Genomic DNA, 18,392 nt, shown 5'->3' with positions numbered 1-18,392 from the left:
TGGGATTGAGTGACTTAAGGTAATCCTTCAAAAGACTGCCATATCAGTTTACTCCTAATTCTAGGGCAAAGTGTTCCTGCATTGTTTTCTTTCCTTGCTGAAAAAAGGACCTCTCTCATCCTTAAACTGTCAGAAGCTATTTCTTAAACACCTAAAATAACCAAACTTGTTTCAGCTAGATTGTGCATGTGGAAACTCATGTCAAAATGCTTCAGATAATAATCTGAATAAATTCATATGGTTCTTCTGTAATGTAAAATTTGAAAACACAAATGGGGGGTGGGGGGGGGTGGGGGTGGTAAGGCCTACAGTGGCTTGATTAGTTGTATCTTTATTTTTCAGCTGGTCAGAACTTCACCCTTAGGCAGTTAGGCATCTGTGAACCAGCTACACGACGTGGGCTAGCGTTCTGCGCAGAAATGGGCCTCCCTCACCGAGGGTATTCAGTAGGTGCAGGATCTGATGTTGACACAGAGAATGAAGGCGTCATGTCTCCAGAGCATGCCATGCGCTTGTGGGGAAGAGGAGTCAAGTCAGGACGCAGCTCATGTCTGTCAAGTCGCTCAAATTCAGCCCTGACCCTGACTGATACGGAACATGAAAACAAGTCCGACAGTGAGAATGGTGAGTTAGTTTGCTTTTAGTATCAGCATAATAATTGTTCCATTGGTTAAGTGGATTGATTTCTATCAATTGTTGGGAGCTGTTTCTTATGAATTAGAAGGCACTAGAGGATGAATAATGTAAGATTTTAGATAACAGGGATGAAAACAGGAGTTCTGTTAACATTGCCTTTGTAAACCTTGGTCAAGGGGGTGCACATAAATCCTTGCTACCATTCTTTTTTAAAAACAAATTCCAGTATAATTTAAGAATATAAATCTGGGACCGAAGCTTTGGAGAATAAAGAGAAATGCTTAAAAAATGGCATCCCCTGTTATTCTCTCCTGGGGTGCAAAGTGGTGATAATAAAGTAAATCCCTTGAGCTGGTAAGCAATCAAAGATATCTTTGTAAATTCTACTCCAAGATGTCTGTTAGAAATTGATGAATGTTGTAATGGATGAATGGCCATATACAATGCTTTTTTTATCAAGGTTCAGTGGTTTGAAGTGTAAATTTGCCCTTGCTTGAAACTTCTGGGGATGAGGCCTGTGATTGAAATGGCACTAGAGAGGGGAAGAAAGCTAATGCTCAGCTAAAGTGAGCAGTTTATAGTATCATTTGAATCACTAGCTCTGATTTCTTTTTTTCCCAACATTAACCTCACTTTACACTTTAAGATGTTAAGAAACTTAAAGTCTGGTTGATTTTTCACTTGCTTCATAAAGTATAAAGTTTATTATCTACTGAGGAAAATCGGTGCCTGTAAAAAAAAGTCAGTGAGATAATTCAAATTTGTAATATTTCTTTTAAATTAAAAATTGATAAACTGTGAAATCTGTTTTGTTCAATAATTGAGTTTTACTACTTTTTTTAACCTGAAAGTTGTGACTCTGAATTGGTTTGCTATAAGCTCATTATAATGTATAGTTCCTACCTTGTACCCTGATGCTACTAGGAAAAGCTCTAGCCTGCTGTGACCCTTTAATTGAATAGAAAATGAATTTGAAGAAGAATGGAGTGATGGATGGACTCAGTAACTATAAAAGCTGACATGATTGTTTGAGAACTTTTTTTTTTTATAGGGGTTGAAGTCGGATTTAGTCGGACTGACATACTGTTTATATTTTCTGCAGAAAATGAAATGGTGCACGAGTGCTGGTCAGCACTGCAGTTTAATAATGAAATTCATTGTTACTCATTTTAAATTAAAAATAGAGGTAAATCCTTCATGTTGTGATGTGCCAAGAAAAATAATATATTCATTCAATGCACTTACTCTGTTGCTGTTAGAAATTGTTGTGCTCTGTATATGTAAACAAAAAAGTGTGTTTACAATGGAAGGTGTTATAACAAAACTGATAACTTTTTAAAAATATATAAACTCTGTTTTGTGATATACATTTGCTTTATTAAGTTATCACCAGATTAAATTCCTGCATGATTTTGGAAATTATTTAATTGAGATGTTGCAACTGCAGTACCATTGACTTTAGATAATAACATTATGCAATTTCACTATATGCAGACTGCTGTTTAGAATGTTACTTGTTACCCTATTGACATATTTCAAGGACATTTCCTACACTTACACGTAATATTGTGCTTTGTTTTATTAATAATAATAATGATAATAAGTTTTATATAGTGTCTTTCCCATGCTCAAGGCACATAAACAGCTGGGTATATGTAATATTGCATACAAATATTTTCTGTATAGAACACTAAAAGGATAAATATAGAATATACAAAGCATATATTTACAAATAGAAAAAAAAAATAAACCAGAGTAAAGTACTAAATTTAATACTAAAAGAAATGCCTGAACAAATAACATAATATTTAATATAACACACACACAAATTATCCTGAGCATCTGAACAGAGAGTTGAACTGAAAAAAGCATCAGAATGTTAGGTTAAGTTAAAAGCTTTTTGAACAGATGAATTTTAAGTTGTTTTTCAAAATAATGAATTGAGTTAGCTGATCTAATTAATTTCGGGAGTTCATTCCAAAATCTGGGCACTGTACAGTTGAAACCCCTGTCACCCGTAGAGTGCAGGTTAGTGTGGGGCACAACACTAGGTTTGTAAGTTATTATTAGAATTTTATATTCAATCCTGTAAGACACAGGGAACTAGGGAAAGCGAAGCAGGATGGGTGTTATGTGTTCATTGTTGCTGATCCATGGAAGGAGTTTTAAATCAACTGGAGCTGTGATATAAGATTAGAAGTAATAGTGTCGGATGTGATAAAAATATGGACAAGTTACTTAGCATTAGAAAAGGAGAGGAATGAGTAAACTTGGGATATGGTATGGAGGTGAAAGTAAGAAAGTTTCTTAATGTGGTCTATGTGGGTGAAATAAGAAAGGGAGGAATCAAAAATGCCACCAAGATTCCTTGCATCAGAAGAATGTCTAATAAGATCACATTCAAGAGTGACTGAAAAGGATCTCATTTCATTTTCTTTAGTGCCAATTTGCAGGAGTTCAGTTTTGTTTCAATTTAATTTTAAAGAGTTATGCTCCATCCAGGTTTTATTTTCACTGAAGTAAGTCGTGAGCTGAGAAAGCTCTGATGAAATTTCACTTTTGACATTGAAATAGAGTTGAGTATCATCTGCATAAAAATGATAACCCAGTCTACAGCTATGAATAATATGGTCAAGGGGAAGCATATAGATACAGAAGCGCAGAGGGTTGAGGACAGTGACCTGAGGAACTCCTTGTGTGATTGGCACTGAGCTGAATCTGCTGATGCCGTGACTAACAAAGTCTTGCCTATCAGTCAGATAGGACTTAAACCACTGGAAGGCAGTGCTAGTGATACCCAGAATGATCTTCATTTTGGACAGTAGAATGTCATGTCTGACTCTTGTCAAATACTGCACAAAGGTCTAACAGAATTAATGTGCTGGTTTGTCCAGAGTCTGCTGCCATAAGCAAACCATTACTTACCTGAGGCAGAGCAGTTTGGCAGCTGTGTTGCGCTTTGAAACCAGACTGAAAGGGTTCCATCAAATTATTACAAATTACGTAATTGGTGAGTTGGGAGGCTACAACATGCTTAAGAACTTTTGACAGAAAAAGTAAGTGAGAAATAGGCTGAAAGCCAGTGTCAAGGGATGAATTTATTATTATCGTAACAGTTGGGATTATGGCATGAAGACTGGATTTAAGAAGTGGAAGTGATGGGGCCCAGTACACAAGAAGTTTGCTTCATTGTACAAAGCAGGTTGTTAACAAATGCAAATAGTAGATGAAGTGGGAAGATAGGGAAGGATATAAATGGACGATGGATTTATTTTTAGCTGAATTATTTATATCTTTAATTTTATTACAAAAAAATTGGATGCATTTTTCATAGACTTCAGTTCACTTTTTTACAATTTTGCATGAATGTGTGTTCTTGGCTACAGTTAGTGCATCTCTGTAAACCCCTTTGATGGTCAAAGAAAGCCTGGATATACACACTGAGGCCAGTCTTATGTGACATTCTCTCAAGGCATTGGCCAGCTGCTTTCATAGACCATATTTCTGACTTATAGCATGGAGCTGAATGTTTAAAAGAAACCTCCTTTTGCTTTAAAGGAGCCGTTTTATTTAGTGCTGAATAGAGGGCTGAGTTACAATAGTCAACAAGACTACCATTGATGAAATAGGGGAAGACAGAAAAAGTTCAGAAATGGATCCAGCAAGTAGAGAGAACAGATATTTCTATCATTTCTGAAAGAATTTTAAGTTTACAGGTAAGAGGAGGGAGAGATAATGAGATTGTGAAAAGTACTGTTTTATGATCACAGAGTCCCAATCACTACTCGTAAGTGTTGCCAACAGATAATCCAGATGTACAGATCAGGTCCAAAATATGACCACCAGAGTGGGTAGGACAATCAACATTTTGCACCAAGTCAGAACTATCTAGCAAACTAGCAAGGACAGGAATTCATTCCTTACTTTATGTCAGTACAGGAAAGTCAATATGGATGTTGAAATCATCAAGAAGAATGACTCTCTGTGAAAGTGAACTGAAGCAAGTTAATAGTTCATTCAGTCAGATGAAATAAGAAAGACACCGTTGTATTTTGGGGGACAGAACAATAAGTAAGAGAGGACCAGATTTTGTTGTTGGATTAAGAGCCAGACACTCAGTTGGGATTCTTTTGATGTTTAACCCCAATCTAGCAATTACTGCAACCCCTTCTCTTTGTCTTGAGCTGCAAGCCTCTGTGAAGTAAACCGATCCATATGGTATCGCCTCCCTGAGAATTATATATATGAATTAATTATGAATTATTATATTTTGTTTACATTTTCCTATTTATACTGAATATAAGCTATTTAAACATTTCCATGTGTTATCTTTCACTGGTCAGTATGACAGTATTACCAGATTACTGTCCGTTTTGTAACAGATAGATTCACTAAGTGTTGTGTGAATTTGACTTTCATCTAACTACATAACATACTAAAAGTATAGACATTTTTGGTTCACGTTTGTCATCTTGCCATTGGCTGTGGTCAGCTTCTTTCTTTTATTGTAGAAGTCCCAACATATCTAATTTGGGATTACACCCAAAAAGTTCCCATTCACCTGTTTTCACCCGTATGCACAGGACTTACAGCATTTGAATTAAAGGAGGTGTCATTTAGACTGGACCAGGACAAGTTCTTTTTGGTTAATAGTAATTCTGTTGCATAGAATCAGTGATTTTTTTTTTTTTTTTTTTTGAAGGAATATTTTTACACATCTAATCAAGTTTAGAATATATCTGCTTTGTTCACAGTCACATTCATGTAGTATCTTTATTCATCCTAAATGTGAAATTAAACTCAACATTGAAGTATACACATTTGCAAACACACAAGAAAGAGGTTGTTTCCCTTTTTGTTTCAAATACTGTACAAATAAAATGTCTACTGTCTTCCAACTTTAATGAACCAGGTGAAGTAAACTGTAGTGGCTCTCCATACTCACATCCTAATTTTTTAGTATATCTTCTCCTGTTCTTGTATGCGCTCACTCTTCTTGGATTGTATATCTCTTCTCTGTCACCTATGATGGCTTGTCACCACTGTTACCATTTGTAACTGCCTTGAATAACATTGTTTGAAAGTATGGATTACTCTAAAAATATAGACAGCAGTGCCTCTTAGTTGGCCTTGTTCCCTGAGATGTCAACTATAAAGTCATCTAAGTTTACTGACAAGCATCAAGTCCTCAGCTCCAAAAACCTGGAAGCAAGGCAATGAGAAGTTAAGTACTATTGCATTTCAGTTTGTTATATTTTTATTGTACCTTACCCAGATAACCAATTTTAGGGTTTCTACTGGTAATCCAGCAATCTGAAACCATGCTGAGACTTGTAACCATTACAGCAGTCCTAGTGAAAAAGATAGAAATACCTTTATCAGCAAAAGATTTACATCAAGAAATGGCAGCAATGAATACAGTGTTTGAACAATGCTCCCTCACAACTTCTGATTACTTATGAATCTTGTGCATTCATTGTGTGTGTTGAGTGTACATGTTCTACTTACCCTGTACTATCTGTACTTTGGTTTCCATTCCATATCTCAAAAATATGTAGGTTAATTGGAGGCAATAAATTGTAAATGAATTTGGACACATCTGAGTGTGCTTTCTGATGGAATTCCACACACTTCGGACTTTCCTGTATAGAATGGGATAGATATCAATTTTGGACTATATGCATAACTACATCAGTGTGCACATACATATGGACTGTTTAAATGTCACTGTCTCTGTAATAACCTGAATATGTAAAATACATTTTTTATTTCATGGGTACATCTGTCTGTCAACTGTGTTTGCCGTACAATAGAAAGATATACTCACATTAAAACTAATGAATGCTTTTTGATTTGAAGTTTTTTTTTTTTTTTTCTTCTTCTTTTTTGTTTTGAATCCACTAGGAAGAAATATAAAGTGGTAGCAGTAACATTGTTTTAATTAATGGATTTAAAATATGCTGAATCAGTTAATTTTTATTTATTGTAATTATCATCTGGAAGAAAACCAGAAATTAGTGGTGTTGTATATTGTGGGCTTTCAGGTGGTTGAATGTCAGGGGAACCAGTAAGAAAATGTTCTTAAAGGACAAGTTACATCCTAATTGTATGACTTAATTTTGTTAATTATACAACTAAGTGAGGTTTCATAAAATATATTTTTCACAGTAGAAAACAGTCATTACATTTTCCCAATGGGTGAAACCTTAGAAGTAAGTAAAACAGTAATTAAAATTGCAGAGGGGAAAAATGGGCATTCAGTGGCTGACAGATCATCTGTACTACATATTATGTTAAATACTAGAATGGAAATGATTTATTTCAAAATAAAAATGTAAGCTCATGAATAGGCTTTATAGAGCCATTTACTGCAACTATTATTTTAAATGCCTTTCTTAAAAGCTGGTTTTAATCCTTTCATAGTTTTGTGGAGTGGATTAATTCTCTTTACAAAGCATACACACTCGCCTCTTTTGAGTAAACTGCTGAAGATGTTCTGCTGTGCAATTAAAACTTGTCAAATGCTGTATGTTGAACTCTGAGGTTGTTCCATTGGATCAGTGTGACTAATCCTTACACTTCCATAAGTAAAACACCAGTTTTTTGCTCACAGACATAACATTTAAAATGAGAGGAAACCTTATTGTCCAACATTGTTTGGATAGATTTCACTAGGCATTTTAAGTGTGGTTATAGTATAAACAATTTTTTGATTTTCAAGAATTGCTAGACTATTTTGTTTTTATCAGTGCAATTCACATTTACAAGCAAAACTTTTTGTGGGTGAGTGCAATTTTTGCAATTAATATTTATCCCCTTAATATTAGTACTGTTCTTGTCAAGCTCTAAGAGAGGAAGAAAGCGAAGGTTACATGTTTTAAAGAGTATTTATCTTTTACATCTTGCACCCAGTTCATAATGATGCTTCATACCATTTCCACATACACATATTTTGCTTGATTTTTGGAAGCAGGTGAAAGTTGGTGACCATGCTAGACACATTTCACCACCATACCATTTACAGTATGTGATAAATTTGTGAAGACTTCTTTAATGCATGGTTACATAGTTGAAGTAATGTATCCATTAGATGTTCTCATTTACTGTAATATTGATCTGGCATTTCTTTGTGCAGCTTGCTGCAAAAATCAGTTTAATCATAACTGTCTTCTTTCTTCATTTATCGGGTTAGATGACCTTATGAAATATCTGTGAAACTTGTAGAAGTTAAGGCTTAATGCAACATACTGCTATGAGTGAAGGTTTAAGAAACTTGACTGTTAAACTCATTCATCAAGTCTCAAACAACGCTGTCAAAAAATTTCCATGGACACAGGTGGTGATAATGCTAGTTAAATTATCTGGCCAAAGCTTTCACGTAATGGGTCATTAGGATGCATATTTTGCACATAAAGTAAGATATACTACTGTCAGTAATATTATATAACCATGTAAATAACTATAATAGCTTCCAGGGTACTATCTTGTGTATTTGTGGAATCAAAAATGTCTTACAAAATTAGATTTAAGAGTGTGAATTATTATTAGAATTAATATAAAAAATTTTAACATGTATTAGCTTAGACCTTAACTGTTACTTATGTTACTACTATTAATAGTTTATATGAAGTTTGCATGTTCCTCCCATATTTGTTTGAGTTATTTTTCATTTACCTTGGTCTTATCTCATTACTAAAAGCGAAAGAAGTTAGGTTAATAGGTGTCTCTATTTTGGCCTGGTGTGAGTGTGCACCTTTCAAAAGATAGTGATGCTCTGGCTCACTGACCCACTACTGGACTGAGTGGGTTAAGAACTGAACAGGTGAATAATACATCGTGTTTTTGTGATTTATGAAACTTTGAACTTTTTTACCTTTTTAAAAATGCGTTTAGATACCTAAACATGTTAAATAGGAAGTGTAAATTAAATGTTGATTTACTGTAAAACTGTATGCTGTTATAGCATGCTTGACAGTATAAAATATATAACTGTTATTTTGGTCACTGCAAATAATCCTAAATCATTGCTTTTAGAGTCAAAGCACATGTCCATTATCAAACATCCTAAAACAAACTTAAACTTTAATACACGGATCTTTCAAAGAATCTTACAGTAGAAGCCATTATAACATATTTATTTATGATATTTTCTATGATCTTCTTAATCCCACAGCCCCACTGGCCCAGAAAGGAATAAAAGAAATACAGAAATAGCTAATCTTATTTGCATTTGTTTGCAAATGCATGTTACGATATTCAGTGTTTAAACAAGGCTTTTTTTCATTTCTGTGAATTTCAAATGCAGGTTTAAAAAAAAGAAGTGTTTACAAATCCAAGGATTTTGTTTTTTCCCACAAACTTTAAGAAAAGCTGTGGGATAGCCTGTTATTTCAAAGCTACACCATGCACACTGCTTTAACAGTTCAAAAGGCCTACAGTGGGATTGTGGTTTATAGCAGAGCATAAGTAAACTAAGCATTAATTGTTAAATGGTGATATGTAATTTGACATGATTCATTACTTAACGCCTTCAAACAGTTTATAATTATGAGCATTGAATGAGAGTTGTATACAAGGGCTTTGAAACACATAGCATTGTTGGACCAGTACCAAAAGAGCCAGTTTTCATGTTGTTGCATGTTACAATATTTATTTTTTTATCAGATTTTTTTATGTTATCTAATTGCTTATGACTGAAGTTTTTTTATTTTTATTTTGCTGTAATGCAGTTGTAGAAAATTGATTTTTTTCTCCCCCCTCTTCCCCAGTACAGGGTGATAGCTGAATCAATCCTTTATCTCTGTTTTAGCAGCTTTCATTGAACTACCAGCAAAAACAAACAGGAGCTTTTCCCATAGTTAATCATTATTTGTGGGTCTATCAAATTCATTGATTTTATGCAAGAGATAATCAGCTTACTTTTGTAAAGAATAGATTTTTGTGAAATTAGCCATATAAAATCCATGCTTTCCTCCTCCCAAGTGCTAGACATCTCTTTGGCCTAGACAGGATAGTCTTATTACAAAAAAAAAAAAATTCTGATAAATTGGTCTCAGTTTCAAGGGTTTGATTGAGCCACTGTTTTCAAAGTCATCACAATTTAACCTCCAGTTGCCCTGGTCTCGCTGAGCTGCTGGACCTCCGCTGTACAATGTTAAGATCAAAGAAGAGAAAGTAATTGTGTTTGGAAAAGAAGAGTAATTTGAAGCAGTTCTTATCCAAGACCAAATATATTATTTCTAGATGTCAAACGCAGCTATTAAATCTTTTTTAAGGGGTGTGATCTTAAAGATATTTTCTAAGCAACAGCAAAAAAAAAAAAAAAACACAAAATAAAATAAAATTGAAAAACACTGAAGTAAATCATACCTAAGTTTTGGCAGATGTCTATGGCACTAAATTCTAGCCTTGTAGATAATAAAGTGGGGTCGTCTCAGTTTAACATAGGTATTTTGTACTTGAAGACACTAAGGAATACCATTACTCTGGGTAAAAAAAGAAAAGAAATGCTGAGACCTTCAAGACTGGCCTAAGAAAAGCCGTTGAAACCTTTTTGCACTTGGGAACTAGAGTAGTTGAGAATCAATGAAATGTTTGTAAACTGCAATCTACTTGTATGGAGCAACCTGTTAGTGTGTGTGCATGTATGTGTGGGTGTGTATTAAAGATTATACAAATGAAAAGAAAAAAAAAACACTCAGTGTTACCTTATAAATTTTATCTGGTGCTGCCACAGAGTTGGCTTTTACACTTATAGCCCATCTGATCAGTCTCTTTATACCTTGCTTGATGCTTTTGTTTAATTTATTTCCAGGATGTATATACAGTACAATAAAACTTGCCAGGAGTGAAAATGCAAGTCTTAAATCCTTGTCCACTAAGGTTTTGCTAACAGAGGCCTTAGCTTCTTTGGCACATGGTGGGGGATTCTTGTCATTCTTTGTGATTCCAATTTTCTTATCAGCTGGCACTCCTGTTATAGAGACTGCTTTAAATTCCTTTGGAAAAGGATTTTTGTTTGATACCAACTCTGGAACTGTGCTCAATATGGGTCTTGTTAGTATAATTCCAACTGTGTCTTTCATCACCCTAGCTTTAAATTATTCAGATTAATATTCAGCTGGATGCAGCTTTCTTCCCTGGGCTCTAGTGATAGTGAACAAAGCACATAGCAAAATAATTATCCATCTGAGCTGGCTGAGCCATTTTATTAAGTGAAAAACAAACAAAAGTAGTAGTAGTATGAGAATTAAAGCAAAAGAAATTGATGCTATCATTTAAAGCATTTCTTTGTAGGATTTTTCTCTGTCCATATTCTCTTTCTATATGTAAAGCCATCAGAGAATTAGGTGGAGAATTTGGATTGAGTATTTGTTGTAGGCATTACTTTTAGGTTGTGGTATAGTAGTTAACTCTGGCGTATTGTAGTCCCAAGAACTGGGGTTTATTTGCACAGTGTAGTTATTGTCAATTAAGCAATTACTGTATATGTGTTTCCTTCAGCTTCACAAACTTTCTCCCAAGTCTCTGAAATATGCAAATCATAGCAGACTTTTTTTAGATATGTTAATTGAAAATGGAAAGAGCATGTTGGGAAAATGGATGTTTGATTGCATTACCTTTGAGATATGAAATCCAAATGTATTAATTCCCTACATAGGTTTGGATAAGAAAACAATAATAGACTGAAATTGACTTTAAATTGGACTATACTATTTCATATTAAATTTTTATCCAATCTTCTTGATAAGTTTGCAATGTCACAACACTAAATTAGTCAAAGCAGATTTCTTTAAACAAAATAACATTTACCGTATATTGAATTTCTGGATATTTTATCCCTGTACTGTGTTGCTCACTTTCCTTACCATGCTTGCACTTCCTCTTTGAGGCACCCCAGGCCTGAAGTCTCACTAGATGTCTGAATGAACTCAACTGGCTTCTCTTGAAGTGTAGGAGGAACAGCTGTCCCTCAAGGTATTCCTGGGCTGTCGTATTCTTTACCCTGTCACAGAGTTAGCTCTGAAAACCTTTATATGAACTTCATTTTGCCCACATCTTTTATCAACTCAAATGTTGTATCCATGCAAAAGGGAAAATATGTACTGAATGATTAAACCATAGCTTTTTCTGTGTTATCACAGTGGAATTTACAGCCTTTTGTTTTTCTGGATTGATTCATTGGTCAGTGTCAATTCCCTTTTTCCTACCTGTAAAAAATACTGCAAGGTACTTTTGCACTTCAGGAAGATACACTCCCCATTTTAGCAGCATAGACCTTCTATTCTTTTCTAGAATAGTAACTTGACCATAGATTTAAATTTGCCATTACTCATCTCATTTTGTTTAACAATGAACTTTGAACTACTCCAGTGCCTGCCAGATAGATACAATGCTTAGGTTCCCATTTTGCATTCTGTTTGAGTATTAGCTTTGTCTTGATAATGCTAAACATGAAAATCAAGATAAGAGAGGTAAAAGATACTCCCTTATCCTAGTCATTGTGTACTTTAAATAGATTTATCCCGAAACTAAAATAAAATAGATTATTGTTCAGTTAACTATTGGGTGATTTACTACAAACAGATGAGATACCTCACATGCAGTACATTTTCACTTGTAACATTTTACTCATGGAGGCATTCAGCCCCTATTTAAAAATGAATGAAATATGCTAAAGTTAGTTTTCACTTACTTGGCAGTTACTAGCCTGAATAGCTTAGCTTGAATTCTGAAGTTACACATGCTTTCTAAAAATATCTCAGTAGTACTAGGGTGTTGTACCGTGTTAGCCATTATGAATGTAGAGAAAAGCCAAGCAAATGACACCTTTTATTGGCTAACTAAAAAGATTACAATATGCAAGCTATCGAGGCAACTCAGGCCCCTTCTTCTTGCCAAAAATATCAGGCATCGTTTAAACAGCAAAAAGTTTATTTTTTGCTCTAGATTTTGTTGTTGATCATTTCATATAGCTTAGTGTTTAGAAGCACAATTGGTGATTCAGAATCTTTTTTTTTTTAATTAAAGTAAATGTGTTATCCTATAACTGAAGGATGTCTTTTTTTATTGTGGAGTATTTTTAAAGGCAGAAAAAGAGTAAGACTGATTGTACTGAGCATAGGATTTGTAAACTGCATTGTTCATTTGGGGGCAATCAAATTTTCTGCCAGCTGACTGTGATTCAGGGAGTCCCTGTGGCATACATTTTTGGTTGTAAGAAAGCAATCAAAAATACAACAAGGAGTTGACTGCTGGCATTAGAAGCATGTACTGTTTGTAGCTTCTTCATAAACAAGCTAACAAGTACAAATAATAAAATAAAACTCTCACAGCATTTTCAGGCTCAGATATAAAGTTTGAAGGAAGAACAAAGCAAGAACACTTTCAAAGGAGATCTTTTCCACATTTCATTTTTAGTAATTTACAATTGACACTGTGGTGAGAAGTGGGCTTGAGGGAGTTATTTATTTGCAGGTATGGAACTAAATGTCCGCTGTGGTATCAGTATTATACTTTTAGTTCATGGAGATTTGTTTTCACTTGGAAACTTTTCTCCTCTGAAAAAGCCAAACAATATAGGTATATCCAAATAACAGTTAGATGAAAATGCAGCCAATTTTATTTTTCATGTGTGATCTCATGGGGAAACTGTAAATCCTGTCCCAGCCCATTCTTAATATTGGAGTAATCAGACAGAGACTGTAGATTTTGTATAACATCTTCCACTGTTTATTCTTTTTATTCAGTTGATGTACGATTGGTGGGAAAAACATCAAGGGTCTCATATATAACACAGTGCGTAGAATTCACACTAAAACATGGAGTACGGACAAAACTGGAAATGTGTTTATGCACAAAAACTTCAGATATATGAAACTGTGTGTATGCCAAGTTCCACACACTTCCCCTTTATTAATCCCAATGAATGTGAAATTTAATGCATGTGGATGTGCCTTACAGCCCACCCGGACTCCTCCCAGAATTTTGCACATTTGAATATGTAAATCAATATAAATAGGCCCTTCCATTCAGTGTTTTGTTAAAAGACAATGGTAAAAGCACATAGAAAAAAGAACTTCAGTGGAATATAAAGTGGAGGCAAGGAAACGCATACTATTTGGTGGCTTAAGCAGTGGTTGTAAGCAACAAAAGGAAATTTAGGAAGTGATACAGCCTGGCAGGGTACACTCAATTTCAAGTTCAGAAAGTTGCATAGTGCCTAAAATAAAGAAGTGGTCAGATATTAAAGTGGATGTGAAAAGCGAATCACAGCCCACCGTCTGTTTATTCTGTTTCAGACAATATTACAAAAGCTGACCCCATGCCGAAGACACAACTCCAGGTGCTACTATGCCCAGCACATCTTCAGATGCTGGCTGCGCACACACCTCTGCCTTGGAAACTTCTGGGTGACCATCTGGCTGTTTGCTGACAGATGCAGTTCTGGTGTCACATAATGCAGTAGTGAATGCTGTAAGAGATGTGGCCAATGAAACTAAGTAATATAAGGGCTGAACTCTGTGATATTGAATTGGTTAAAATATAAAGTCTGCATCTGATTACCTGTTTTTTACATACCGCATCTCTTCAGTTACAGACAAGGCACAATTGTGTGCCACATTATGCAGCATACTATATGCAGGCACAATGCGACACACTTTCTCGTGGACTATAGAGCAGCACATTAATAGAGTGGAAATCCTTACTTTTTACATAACCAAATTCATTCACCTTTATGCTGTATGGATAGATTTTCTGCTCTTTTACATGGATCATTGAGGTGAGTTGTTGTCCTTAAAAGGACTGCTTGCCTTTTGCCACACTAGTTGGAAAAAGCACCTAAAACTGCATGGAGTTGCCGTTTTTTACAGGCTCTGCTGCTATAGATTCATTCATTCATTCATTCTTTTGGTGATTCATCCCTGGCTGATGTAACTTGTCCAGCGCAAATTGTAATAGCCAATGTGCGGGCAGCTGACCGCTCCGATTACATTTGGAAAATCAGACCATTGCTCTGAATTGTGCTTTGATGGTTACCAGTTCAGCCATGGTGTAAGGAAATCATATATCTGAATGACAATGGTTGATGCCAACCTATACAGCTGGCATGGCACAACTCAGTGATGTTTTGTGAAATACCCGATCAACAAGTTCACGTTGAAAAGCTCCTGTGGCTGAAAACCCAAGAGGTGGACAGAACTTGTACTGGAGCAGAGCAGAGCACAATTCTTCAAAGTCTGCCTTTGTAAAGCCGGTGCTCAGTTCAGCACGCAGCTCCAAGAGGATAGCTTTTGGAAATTGAAATCGACTTAGAAGCCAGTCATCATCATCTATAAATGCATGCTTTCTTTGAATTCTTCAGTTTGCGATTGTCTTCTAACACCACTAAAGCAGCTATAGTAGTTGGAATAGTTTGGCCATTCCGTGCATTGTTTATATTGTTACAGAATGGTTTACAATCAATTGAATTCAATTTGTAAATGGTATGCAATTAATTTCAGTGTATTTGATAAAGCCTGTCTCAAGGATGCAAATATGAAAAAGAAGGAAAACAGCTCACAACAGTAGCACTGCTTATACTGTATACTTTGCAAACCCGAGCAGAAAAGTGTGTATACAAGATGTGAGGCTGCCGTGAAAATGTGCATGGCTTTACACCAAGTTTATTTTTTTTATCACGAACTGAGTGTGAAAAGAGGCCTACGCAACATTTTTGTGTGTACGCCTCATTTATACATAGCCCCAAGTAACTCTGAGATGATGGCGTGCTAGGGATCTATGGCTATATGCATTTTTATACCTACCTCTTGATGTTTATATGTTTTCATTGCCCAGTCCATCCTCCGACTATGAACTATTGATGACCTGGGTTCAAAGAGGCAGTTCCAGCTGCAGGCAACCCTTGGCATAGCAAACTCATGTATAGGTATGTAAAAAAAGGAATGAGATCCAGTACTGTGATTTTTTTTTTTCCCCCCTTATTTTTTTTTCTCAGTGCAACAGAAGTACAGCTTTAAATGTTACATTGATGATCTGAACATGGCAACATTGCCCAACAGAAACCATAGCTAAGAGATAAGGAAAGACCACTCAGTTTTTGTTTTGTTATCTTCTCAAGAATTTGTTCAGTTATCTCACACAAACATTCTGGTCTCCCTTTCAGAAACATGATTGAGGAAATTTTGTTCAAACTTCTTCCACCTTTTTTGAGAAATCATACTACCTTCTTTCTGACTTAATTTTCCATGGCTATACTTGGATGTTTTCACTATAGAGCTGTAAGAAAATTGAAAGACATATTTTATCTGTGACTTCATCAGAAGTTGGATCGTATCCCTTTGAGGCTGTCTTTAATAAAGGCTGAAGAGGTTGAAATCATTTCACTTGTCCAAATAGATATGCCCTGCATAGAATCTCGTCCAGCTTTACTGTGTTGTGTTGTACTGTGGTAACCAGAACTATACACAGTGCACCAGATATTCCAATTCCTTAATGAAATGTGCAAAATAAATGAAGACAATAAAATGATATGTTATAGCATAAATATTGTCAAATAAAAATGAGTCAGTATTAAATTCAGGCTCATTAATGCAATGTAGAGACCATGATTGAAGCACTTTGTACACTACTGGTGGTCATACTGCAAAAATCACATAGCAGCATTTGAGATGCAGAGAACTATCAATTGTATTTTTGGCCTTAGAGGCATATCTTATTTTGATAGGTTAAGATAGCCGAATGGTTTTGTTCTGTAGACATTCGGGGAAATCTGCTTGAAGTCTTAATATTCTAGAGACTGCAGAGGACCTTTATGAATTCTAAAGAATTTCAATAATTTTATCATGCGCATCTCTTTCAGTTAATTGCTGAATCACATACTTGAGGACACTGATGGAATTTAAGGTAAAGTGCTCCATTTCTAATGGCTCACTGGAACTGGAACAAACTACCAGCTTACGTAGTTTATATAAGGACTCTGATAGCTATTTAAAAATATTCAGATTCAGTACAATGAGAAATTGAGCTTTAAACTGACCCAACATCCTTGAAGTTTCTTCAGTTCTAGGAGGCCACTTCCATTACCCAGCCGTGACGCAAGCTGGATGGAAGGCCTGGGGGAGAGAGTATCCACAGTGCAGGGATGCTAGAGGGCAGCCCACTTAGGTGGCTGTGGCACCACGGATTCCTACAGGGCAGGCTGGGAGTGTGGTACAGCCCTGTTGTGTTCCATGGGGGCCTTCAGGGGGAGCTGCAGAGCCCTACAGTGGACTTCCACCACACCTGGGAGTGTTTCCAGGTAACGTGGTTGAGCCACCTGGAGCACTTCCAGGACCTGCTTAAAAGAATTGCCTCACTGCATTCAAAGAGCCAGAGTTGGGAGGAAGAGGACAAAGCTTGCCAGGAAAGGAGTGGATGCAGAATGAAGAAGACAAACTTTTGTATGTATGGGACTGTGCATTACAACTGTTCTGTAATGGTGGGAAATGAGAGAGTGAGGAAGAATAATAAAGCCATGTGTTGTGCTGCACTTTGGTTTGTGCCTGTTGTGTTGGGGTTGGGGCAGCTGGAGCACCCATAGTTTCCACAACAGCTACAGAAAAATTATACAATGACCATTTTTACCATATTCAAAGGTCCTTAATGTGTTTGACACAGTATGCCTATGGGCAGTTATAAAAATGTTTTGTGAATAGTAACAAATTAACTCAAGCTAAAACCAAGCAGAGCAGAAAGGTAGTGACTGGCAATGATAAAGATTTTTTAAATACATTTCCTTGCAGTGTTTCAGACAGTGTCATTGTTCCATGTAACAGTGAATACCATAATAATAAAATGACTATGAAACAGTTGAACTGTTGAGTTATGTAATACAGTTATTTTGGTTCTGGCTCCCGAGTGTTTACTTAAAAAATGTGTAAAGGAAGTTGAATATACATATATAATCTTAAGCAAAAGAAAACCATGGAGCCTAATGCCACTGAAAATGTAAAAATTCAGCATATTATTGCACCACTTCCTGACCCCAATTCTTCTTTTGTGAAAACAGGTCTTTACAATGGCAGTCAGTTCAGATCACTAATGACCAAGTTACATGCATTGTTGCCCTCTGTTAATGATGTTGTGTCCAGCTGCTCTGCTGTTGTCACCTTGGTTACAAAGCATCTGAACCTAGACTTTTACTGCTGGTTTGAAGTAAGATACACGTTTTTTGCCATACCTAGTCTACATAATCCTTATTTTTGAAAGACTGAAGCCAATAGGCAATACTTTATCAACTTTTTTTATCAATTTAGCTCAGGTGACAAAAACCTTTTCCGGTAGATGTTGCTAATTTGTGTTTTTAAAGTATTTCACTGTATGTCAGAAATGTTGCTTTCTTTGTTAACCCTTTGGAGTCATTCCTCACCACCACCCTAGACACACAAAAACCATAGTGCAGCTCACTGTAATAACATTACAGGCCAAGCAGTGATCACAATCAAAATAATGCTGGTAAAGTAAAGCTGTTTTGAATGTCAAATATCTTCTGGTATTTCAGCTTTCTGGTTTATGACTCTGGGAAAGTTGCCACATTCCCAAAGTCATCTTGCAACTTTCAGTAGTTTTTTCTGTAGCTCAGATTCCAGAGTTACACCCTTTAATCAACCAAAAAAAACTGGATCTATTTGAGCAAACATGGAAAAAATATAGCACAGCCCATAAACTTTATCATTTTTATTGCATGACGAGATTTTATCATTAACTTTAGGAGT

At 35.7% G+C, this 18,392-nt stretch overlaps 1 protein-coding gene across 11 annotated transcripts in view; it reads left to right on the top strand.

Moving 5' to 3' along the window:
- Nucleotides 1–18,392, top strand: part of LOC114651997 (teneurin-3) — an 898,351-nt gene that overhangs the window by 311,072 nt on the left and 568,887 nt on the right. For all 11 annotated transcript variants that reach the window (XM_028802134.2, XM_051927721.1, XM_051927718.1 and 8 more), the window contains one exon: nucleotides 343–624. In XM_028802134.2, coding sequence (XP_028657967.1) covers nucleotides 343–624 — 282 coding nt within the window. The remainder of the gene's footprint in view (nucleotides 1–342; nucleotides 625–18,392) is intronic.

This window comes from Erpetoichthys calabaricus, chromosome 5 (genome assembly GCF_900747795.2).
Source record: "Erpetoichthys calabaricus chromosome 5, fErpCal1.3, whole genome shotgun sequence".
In the NCBI taxonomy this organism is placed as follows: Eukaryota; Metazoa; Chordata; class Cladistia; order Polypteriformes; family Polypteridae; genus Erpetoichthys; species Erpetoichthys calabaricus.
Note: the sequence above shows the minus strand (reverse complement) of the source record. Positions and strands in the feature narration are given on the sequence as shown.